We start from the raw sequence: 10,715 nt of genomic DNA on the forward strand, positions 1-10,715 counted from the left end.
CCACCAGAGGTCATTGGTCCAAAGTGTTTCAATGCTATTTGCAGATATCAAATAGTCAAAATGTCACCAATGAAGAAGAAATTCTTCTGAAGAGGGAAAGTGTGATTTTGGGGAGAGAAAAAAAAAAGAAAGAGGGGAAAAGAAGATGACAGTGAAAGTAAATTAGACATGTTTTGCTCCTCATCTAAATGGCTTCATCAACATGAACTGGGAAAGTTGAAAAAGGGGTGAAAGTCCTCCGAAACACGTGACATAGACCAGTTGACCTTATCATGACCTGATAAAACTCCCACTCTCACAAGAGGAAAACTCAACAACACAAAGTCTTTATTTGTGTTTTACTCAATTCTGGTTCTCTTTTTTTGGCCTTCCAGAAAATGTTTTGGGTTTTTTTGGGTGAGAGTGGATCACACCGCACCACAATTCTTCCGGGCGAAGCCGGACACAACATTTTGCAGCTTGGCGACTTTGGGAGGAGCCGGCACGGTGATGTCACGCTTCAGGTAGCAGCGGCGCCTAGAACGCAAAACACAACCGCTGTTAATGTCCCAATTGGAAAAATCTATCGAGTTACAACCAAATCTGATTGTGAAATGTTAAACATCGCTTGAATCGCTGCGACAATCTGAAAAGCTCAAAAAGAAGTACTGCACCAGTGATTGCGGCCCTGGAATTTTTCTGTTGCGTAGGTGTAGAACTGGCAGTGTGGGTCTGCAGTGCAGGTGCGTTGACACATCTCTGCGCTGTCCATCATCTCGAAGCGGATGTCAAGACTTCGGAAATCCATACCTTCAAACGGCACCTTTAACCAGCCTGTCAGGAATACAGTTCAACTTTAGCCGTGTAGAAGACGGCAAACATATTTTATTCACACCAACGGGGGCACCATAGTTCACAATAGAAATCACAGTTTATCGTCGCAGTATTCGGTCATAGTGATACCTACTATTGTCAGGCTGACAAAAGCGCGTCGGTAATCCCGACGTGACTCCATTTTTCGCCACAGTTGACAAGTAATCGCCGTTCTTCTTCATGTGACACTTAAAAGTTTGGCTGCAAAAAAAATAAGTCATTCAGTGTTTGACAGACAAAAACAATCTCGGGCTCATTTCTATCAAACTGTTTTCTTTTTAACATACCGTCATTTATTTACAGGAAGACGTATGACCTCATTTACCCCTGGAGAACTTTTTCACCTTTGTCAACAGCTTATTTCATTAATGAAACAATATGATTTTCTTTAGTTTACCATACATAATGCAGCGATTCAATAATGCCCAACAGTGTTTTTATATATCAGTACATTCATAGAAACAGACATTAAAAAGTTCTACAATTTTCTACAACAGTTACAGTATTTTTATCAATTCAACTTCATGCAGAAAACAAACAAATCCTCGTAGTAAGTATTAAATACTTTACCTCACAAGAGTCAATTCTTTATATCTCTTTATAAACTGAATTACGCTTGATATTTGTTTTATCTTCGCACACAATTTGTTCCACAGATTTACTCTACAGTTAGCAATACAAAAACTTTTTAAAGTAATGTGCACTTTATGAATCTATAAACGCAACTTTCTCCTTAAATCATAACCTTCCTCTCTTTCGCAAAATATTTTCTGAATATTACCCAATTACATATATAGCCAGGAAGTTATCATATAAGGATGATTGACATTGGTGATGCACCGTGTTTCCCTTTCTGAATTCAAGATAAGTGTCGAGACACAAATTCCTGTGAGTCCAACCCGACAGTGTGCATTATGGCAGGAAGAAAAGGAAACAAACACTTTACCTGACAAACGTGAAGGAGGTGCATGATGGATGTGCCGAGCACAGGGACAGACAATGTTCTGGTGAGACGGCGGCCACCTCCTCGATGTCAAATCCAGGGATGTCAGCACTCGGAAAGATCTTGGTCTGACAGTCTATACGAAACAAATAAAATAAAGTCAAATATGCTCATCCACCCACCGGACCCTTGTATGGAGATGAGATGGCCGCCCGTGAGAGCCGATGTACCTAGGTCCATAGGTGGGGTTATATGTGAGAATCCAGACACTAGACCATTTGTTCTTTCTAAAATTGCAGGCCTCGGTATAGTCCAGCTGAATTTAAGGTGACACTTGAACCTAAAGCCAAACAAGAAGAGAATCGTTGTTAGGCCGAGCAGCTTTGAACATCACAGGGTTGCTACTCTAGACGATAGATAAACTGTCGACATTTCACCTGTTAACTTGTATTTCCTACAATTTGACAGGAAAACGGGGCATGAGTTCAGAATAAATGGCACAGAGATTAAGAGATTAATGTTCTATAAATCTATAAAAAAAATATATGGTCCAATTAAAACAAACCCGGCTGCTGATGTATGAACGCAGCAGTCTGAACCCTGGTGCCAACTAAACAAACACGCCGTTTTAAAAACAGGTTTCAATTCGTTTTTAAACAAACTATGGTGCAATTGAGGTTTGAATGAGGGAAAGTATGAACTCTTGGTGAAGCAAGCAAACTAAGACGTTGCTGCAACATGTTTGAAGCTGCCAGCAGGACCATGTCGCACAGAAAGTCTGCGCTTTATATCTTTTGAATAACTTAGTTCTGTCATTCAAATGTGCAACATATGTCGTGGCGTGTGTGTTTGGTTCTGTTATGATCTTATAGCAGCGACTTAACGAGAGATTCACATCAAATCAAACGTTATGTCATTGGGTCGTATGGTATAAGCTTATATAAACTAAAGTTAAATGCTTGACCGCTTCATACTTTTTAATTCTCAGTATCCTTATTGCGGTTTGTTTTACACATGATGTGTTTTCTCTGGCGCACACGTGTCTTCTTAACCTGGACTAACGGTGGAACATCCGCATTGTTTGTAAATATTTTTACCTTATATTCGCTGGTGTTGTGAAGAGCTCATTCACAAAAGTGAAGAAGTGACAGCCGGGATCACGAGTGCATGCTCTCTGACACTCCTCATAGTCGGCTGTGAAAAGGGATTTGTAATCTGCCCCTGGGAAGTCAATGTTCTGGTACACATTTGGCAGACAAGGCCCTGATCCAGACGTTGGAAACAGACAAAGAACATGTGAGAAAACATATGTGCAGTCATGATCGACTTAAAGGTCTTTGAGAGGGTTTCGATGGAAGAGCATACGCTGGGTTACGTCGCAGGTTTTGAGAGAGTAGCCGGAGGTGACACCCATCAGTGGGGTCTGCCTGTTGGGTCTTCCTGTGGGGGTGGACTTCAGGTAGCAGTAGAAATGCCTGCAGAGAAGGCCAAACAGTTTGGTTCCCACTTTAAATGATAGAAATCTCTATTTGAAGTCAAAAGGAGCGAGCGTCATCATAGTTACAGCAAAATCTGACAAACACGGCAAAAGGTTGGTCATTACAAAACCCACAAATACGGTTCCATAAAGTGTCTCATATACAGTATACTGTGATTTATATATTTTTTCCTGAAAGCACGCTGAATTGAAACGATGTACAGGTACGTCTCAAAATATTTGAATATCAGTTGTTGGAGGGGCTACAATCTGTCTGGATAAATCCTCAGTTTGTCTTATTTAGATGCAAGATAAAACAACATTGACGTAAATTAGGAAAACGATAAAGATGTAAAGGGGTAGGATTAAAAAAGTTCTTTCTCTACTTCTTTCTAACCCCTTTTCGAACATGTAATGCTCATATTGTGAAATTGGAGTGTGTGTCAAGTAACCTCGGGATTACTCCTTTGGATGAGTGCCTCTTTTTTGTTTTTATTCATTCAATTTGTTTCTCTTGTTTGTTTTTTCAAACACTTTTGCACATGTTCATAAATAAATCAATCAATCAATCAAAAAAATAGGTCAATATTTTTTGTCAGTCATTTCAGAAAGTGAACTATTATAGACATATAAGAATATTTCTCTCCCCCTTGAACTGCCACCTTATCGCGGTGGGGGAGTTTGAGTACCCGAATGATCCTAGGAGCTATGTTGTCGGGGGGCTTGCCCCCCAGTAGGGTCTCCCAAGGCAAACTGGTCCTAGGTGACGAGTCAGACCAAAAGCAGTTCAACAAGCCCCCTATGAAAATACAACGAAAGAGGAAAGTGACGTCGCCCGGCGAGGCGCAGCCGGGGCCTCACCCTGGAGCCAGGCCTGGGGTTGGGGCTCGCATGCGAGCGCCTGGTGGCCGGGCCTTTGCCCGCGGGGCCCGGCCGGGCCCAGCCCGAAGGGATGACGCGGGTCCCTCCTCTTCCTCCTGTGAGCTCACCACCCACAGAGGCAACCGTAGGGGTTGGGTGCAATGTGGATTGGGTGGCAGTCGACGGCAGGGGCCTCGACGACCTGATCCCCGGACACGGAACCTAGCTTTTGGGACATGGAACGTCACCTCGCTGGGGGGGAAGGAGCCTGAGCTTGTGCGGGAGGTAGAGAGATACCGGCTAGATATAGTCGGGCTCACCTCCACCCACAGCTTGGACTCTGGAACCCAGCTCCTTGACAGGGGCTGGACACTCCACTTCTCTGGAGTTGCCCGCGGTGAGAGGCGGCGGGCTGGCGTGGGCTTGCTTATTGCCCCACAGCTCAGCCGCCATGTGTTGGAGTTCACCCCGGTGAGCGAGAGGGTTGCGTCCCTACGCCTTCGGGTAGGGGACAGGTCTCTGACTGTTGTCTCGGCCTACGGACCGAACAGCAGTACAGAGTACCCGACCTTCTTGGAGTCCCTGGGAGGGATGCTGGATAGTGCTCCAACTGGGGACTCCATTGTTCTATTGGGGGACTTCAATGCCCACGTGGGCAACGACAGTGTGACCTGGAAAGGGGTGATTGGGAGGAACGGCCTCCCTCATCTGAACCCGAGCGGTGTTCTGTTATTGGACTTCTGTGCTAGTCACAGTTTGGCCATAACGAACACCATGTTTGAGCACAGGGGTGTCCATAAGTGCACTTGGCACCAGGACACCCTAGGCTGGAGGTCAATGATAGACTTTGTGGTCGTGTCATCTGACCTCCGGCCACGTGTCTTGGACACTCGGGTAAAGAGAGGGGCAGAGCTGTCAACTGATCACCACCTGGTGGTGAGTTGGATGCGCTGGACGGGGAGAAGGCCGGACAGACTCGGCAGGCCCAAACGTGTCACGAGGGTCTGTTGGGAACGCCTGGCCGAGCCCTCTGTCCGCGCAGTCTTCAACTCCCGCCTCCGGGAGAGCTTCTCACGGATTCCGGGGGAGGTTGGAGACATTGAGTCCGAGTGGACTATGTTCTCCACCTCCATTGTTGAAGCTGCTACTTGGAGCTGTGGTCGCAGGGTCTCTGGTGCCTGTCGTGGCGGCAACCCCCGAACCCGGTGGTGGACACCGGAAGTAAGGGATGTCGTCAAGCTGAAGAAGGAGTCCTATCGGGCGCTGTTAGCTCATAGGACTCCTGAGGCAGCTGACGGGTACCGGCAGGCCAGGCGGGCCGCAGCCCGGGCCGTGGTGGAGGCAAAAACTCGGGCCTGGGAGGAGTTCGGGGAGGCCATGGAGGAGGACTATCGGTCGGCCCCGAGGAAATTCTGGCAAACCGTCCGGCGCCTCAGGAGGGGGAAGCAGTTTTTCACCAACACCGTTTACAGTGGAGGTGGGGAGCTGTTGACCTCAACTGGAGATGTCGTCGGGCGGTGGAAGGAATACTTCGAGGACCTCCTCAATCCCACCATCACGTCTTCCGCTGAGGAAGCAGAGGCTGGGTTCTCAGAGGTAGACTCGTCCATTACCCGGGCTGAAGTCACCGAGGTAGTTGCTAAGCTCCTCGGTGGCAAGGCACCGGGAGTGGATGAGATTCGCCCTGAGTTCCTTAAGTCTCTGGATGTGCAGGGACTGTCGTGGCTGACACGTCTCTGCAACATTGCGTGGCGGTCGGGGACAGTGCCTCTGGAGTGGCAGACCGGGGTGGTGGTCCCTCTTTTTAAGAAGGGGGATCGGAGGGTGTGTTCCAACTACAGGGGGATCACACTCCTCAGCCTCCCTGGGAAAGTTTATTCCAGGGTACTGGAGAGGAGGATCCGGCCGTTAGTCGAACCTCGGATCCAAGAGGAACAATGCGGTTTTCGTCCAGGTCGTGGAACACTGGACCAGCTCTATACCCTCCACCGGCTACTCGAGGGTTCATGGGAGTTCGCCCAATCAGTCCACATGTGTTTTGTGGACCTGGAGAAGGCGTTCGACTGTGTCCCTCGGGACGTCCTGTGGGGGGTGCTCCGGGAGTATGGAGTCCGGGACCCTTTGCTAAGGGCTGTCCGGTCCCTGTACGCCCGGAGCAGGAGTTTGGTTCGCATTGCCGGCAGTAAGTCGGACCTGTTCCCAGTGCACGTTGGCCTCCGGCAGGGCTGTCCTTTGTCACCGGTTCTGTTCATAACTTTTATGGACAGAATTTCTAGGCACAGCCAGGGACCGGAGGGGGTCTGGTTTGGGGACCACAGGATCTCGTCTCTGCTTTTTGCAGACGATGTGGTCCTGGTGGCTTCATCAAACCTGGACCTTCAGCGTGCACTGGCGCGGTTCGTAGCCGAGTGTGACGCAACTGGGATGAGGATCAGCACCTCTAAATCCGAGGCCATGGTTCTCGACCGGAAAAAGGTGGCTTGCCCCCTTCAGGTCGGTGGAGAGCCTTTGTCCCAAGTGGAGGAGTTCAAGTATCTCGGGGTCTTGTTCACGAGTGGGGGGAAGATGGAGCGTGAGATCGACAGGCGGATCGGTGCAACGTCTGCAGTTATGCGGTCGCTGTATCGGTCCGTCGTGGTGAAGAAGGAGCTAAGCCAAAAGGCGAGGCTCTCGATTTACCAGTCGATCTTCGTTCCTACCCTCACCTATGGTCATGAGCTTTGGGTCATGACCGAAAGAACGAGATCCCGGATACAAGCGGCTGAAATGAGTTTCCTCCGTAGGGTGGCTGGGCGCACCCTTAGAAATAGGGTGAGGAGCTCAGTCACCAGGGAGGAGCTCGGAGTAGAGCCGCTGCTCCTCCGCATCGAGAGGAGCCAGCTGAGGTGGCTCGGGCATCTGTTTCGGATGCCCCATGGACGCCTCCCTCGGGAGGTGTTCCGGGCATGTCCCTCCGGTAGGAGGCCTCGGGGCAGACCTAGGACACGCTGGAGAGACTATGTCTTTCGGCTGGCCTGGGAACGCCTCGGGGTCCCACCGGAAGAGCTGGAGGACGTGTCTGGGGCGAGGGAAGTCTGGGCTTCCTTGCTTAGACTGCTGCCCCCGCGACCCGGCCCCGGATAAGCGGAAGAAAATGGATGGATGGATGGAAGAATATTTCTTGTAATTTTGATGATGATTGCTTACAGATAATGAAAACCTAAAATCCGGTGTCTCAGAAAATTAGAATATCACATAAGACCAATTTAAAAAAAAGTTTTAAGCACAAATGTCAGGCTTTTTTTTCTGAGACACTGGATTTTAGGTTTTCGTTATCTGTAAGCAAAATTACAAGAAATAAAGGCTTACAATATTTATATCTATTCGTAATGATTATTTATCATATGTGACCAAAATGTGAAATGACTGACAAAAAATATTGATCTTTTTCACGATATTCAATTATTATTATTTTTTTTTTAGATGTGCCTGTATATCCACATGTACTTGGTCAGTGTTTGCCTCTCTCCTACCGGTTGTCTCTGCTCCAATCAGCCCGAACGAAAGTAAAGAACAGGCAGGCAGAGTGTTGTGTGCACATCAACTGACAGTGCTCCACGTCGGGCGAATAGACAAACTTAAGGTCTGTTCCCGGGAAATCAATGTCCTCCAGAAGCTGTTGATTACATTCTGCAGAGGTGGAGGAGACAGAAATGGGGGTTTAGGGGTGTTTTGAAAGCAGAGCGAGAAGATCCCGTCACATGAAGATATGCAGTATATTGCAGAATCCTACCTTGACCGAAGGAGAGGCTGCAGAGGGAGAGCAGACCCAACAAAACCCGGTGGCTTATCATCTTCTGTGTTGTGCTGATGGTCCGCAGAGAACTCCAGAGTCCTGAAGCACAAGTTCAGTCTAAGTACAGCCGCTGCAAGTGAACTTTGATCTATTGAAGTATACATCTGCTCTATTTGTACAATTCACTGTTGACACGTTCATTGATTCAACGGCAGTGTTCCTGTAAACCCCTTATCTTTATGTAACCCCTGAACATGAATAATATATTACAATTGATTTTGTTGAAATGAAAAGGAACTGGGTACGTGAAACGGAGGATTTGGGATCCACTGTAAACAAGCAGCAGAAAGGTCCTATCAGGTAAAATTAACAGTCGACTGAATTTGTTTGCCTTTGGGATTGTTTCCTTTTGTGGAGGAATGAAAGCAGTGGAGCTGTCCTTCAGTCTGGCTTCTTTTCAAGAATCAATTACATTGAACTTTGTTGTTGAAAGAGCTTTATGAGGCAATACTGTTAATTGTATATACACTGTATATATATATATATATATATATATCTCAATTAACATTTTATTTTTTATTGCATATTAATATCAATGCAGATTGATTAAATTATCCAATAAAGTAATCTTTTTAATTTTCCAAAAGGACTTTGATATAGTATGACGTGGTGTACGAGTCAGGGGGTACAGACATAAGACTCCCTGGTTTCTGGGGTTGGGGATGTGGAGTTCAGTTTGTATGTGCTGTAAGTCCGGTAATCTGAATTTTTAGACTTTTATACAAGAATTTATGCTGCTCTATATATCTGTTGAGGTTTTGAGTTTGTGCTTTTTGTGGCATTGTGCAATGTGCTGTCGACTGAGCAAAAACAGGACATGTGTGGTGATGACGTTTGAAGATCCAAATAGGACTTCACAAGGCAGCTGGATCTGAGGACACTTTCTTTGGCTCTTAGATTAGGCGGCTGTGAGGAGCAAGCAGGAGTTCACTGGTTTGATTCCCCCCTGCTTTGGGCCCATAAGCAAAGCCCTTCACGCCCCATTTGCCCAGGTTGCGTCAGAAAAGGGAATCCAGTGTAAGACTTGAAACGTGCAGTCATTATTTTCTCTCTCAAGATTAAAGAACTACAGCAGGGACAGACACTGATTAAGTGCATCTCTGACATCCTGGTTTGTAACAAGTCACATAACTAATCTTGTAACTTTACAGGAGTTGAATCATGTTACTCAAATCAGAAAACAAGTGTAATGACTACTTTGAGTCTAGTGACATCTGCTGTTGAAAGTGTGAAGGTGCAGGGAGGACAACAATCTCACAGGAATTCTGATGAATATGTGATTTTAGTCTTAAAGGAGACATATCATGCTTTTAAATCCTTCCTTTTTACATATATATCATACAGTTGTGGTCTATACAACGCGAAACTGCAATGCTTGGGTCTGAATTCCTCATTATTAGAGCTCCACAGGCCCCTTTTCAACCCCTTTTCTGATGTGCTTCTAAGAGCAACTCGTTTTGGGGCGGTCTCTTCAAATGCAAATGAGACACTTCATACCCCGCCTCCTCTCCAGGTTGCAGAGGTGACACTCGGTTCAACGTCACCCTGTTCGGCCATCTTTGTAGTTTGATAGAACAGATACAATTATCTAGCGGCGCAGAAACTTTATATTCACACATTATTTACAAAATGTCAACAACGGAAGATTTGTCCATCCAGCCATACATGTTGGAGCCAGAGTCGGACCCGGCGGAGCGAGATGAAAATGACGATGATGCACCTACAGAACAACGTCTTCATATGGATGTAACGCAATGGTGTGTTACTATATTTACACTAACTTCTCCATCCATGCCCACTACTACAATACTGCCTGTATTACAACGACTATTTAACACAGAAGTTACATTATAATCTAAAACGAGCACACAGCGCTAACATATGAAGACGGTGCAACTGCTAATGCTAACAAAACAATGACAGGGACGTCTTATCATCACACTTTTTAGCGTTATATACAGCTTACCGAAGTGCTCTGTTCGTCGTCTCCATAGATAGAAGGAACTGACCGCTCAATCAGACCAAGTCTTTCGGCAAATCCTTCTTTATACTGGCGGAGGTTGCTGAAGCAGTCATTCTTGAAGTGATTCAAGCACACAAAAATGACCTTACCCACAGATGTGGGTACATTTCTGTGAAAAATAAAACTCAACCAGGCACTTCGAAAAGGTTCTGATGCTGGGAGACGGTGTAACGAAGCTTGTGGGTTACTACATCCAACAACCGAACATTTCGACTTATCCTCTCGTAACTTCGGTTGGACTACAAAATCGCAGCGAGAAACAAAAATGGCGGATTGCTCGAAGTGTCGATGTCCTAATTTGGCAGTTCCGCTGAGAATACTGTGACGTCATTGTTCAAAAAACGTAATAGAGAATAGAAAAATCGAAACCGATCGCAAAATATAACAAGCTTCGTTACACCGTCTCCCAGCATCAGAACCTTTTCGAAGTGCCTGGTTGAGTTTTATTTTTCACAGAAATGTACCCACATCTGTGGGTAAGGTCATTTTTGTGTGTGTGAATCACTTCAAGAATGACTGCTTCAGCAACCTCCGCCAGTATAAAGAAGGATTTGCCGAAAGACTTGGTCTGATTGAGCGGTCAGTTCCTTCTATCTATGGAGACGACGAACAGAGCACTTCGGTAAGCTGTATATAACGCTAAAAAGTGTGATGATAAGACGTCCCTGTCATTGTTTTGTTAGCATTAGCAGTTGCACCGTCTTCATATGTTAGCGCTGTGTGC

At 46.3% G+C, this 10,715-nt stretch overlaps 1 protein-coding gene across 1 annotated transcript; it reads right to left on the minus strand.

The window, feature by feature from the left end:
- Window positions 1-310: 310 nt before the first annotated feature.
- On the minus strand, window positions 311-8,124 carry LOC308122854 (coagulation factor XI-like). Its single transcript, XM_080484981.1, has 9 exons — window positions 7,906-8,124; window positions 7,646-7,802; window positions 3,161-3,270; window positions 2,893-3,058; window positions 2,026-2,135; window positions 1,799-1,931; window positions 947-1,053; window positions 654-813; window positions 311-516 (listed from the first exon to the last, which is right to left on the minus strand). The coding sequence occupies exons 1-9, from the start codon at window positions 7,964-7,966 to the stop codon at window positions 408-410; spliced, it is 1,113 nt and encodes a 370-aa protein (XP_080341107.1). The 5' UTR covers window positions 7,967-8,124; the 3' UTR covers window positions 311-407.
- Between the last annotated feature and the right edge of the window lie 2,591 nt (window positions 8,125-10,715).

This window comes from Lipophrys pholis, assembly GCF_963383615.2.
Source record: "Lipophrys pholis genome assembly, chromosome: 17".
NCBI classification, from domain to species: domain Eukaryota; kingdom Metazoa; phylum Chordata; class Actinopteri; order Blenniiformes; family Blenniidae; genus Lipophrys; species Lipophrys pholis.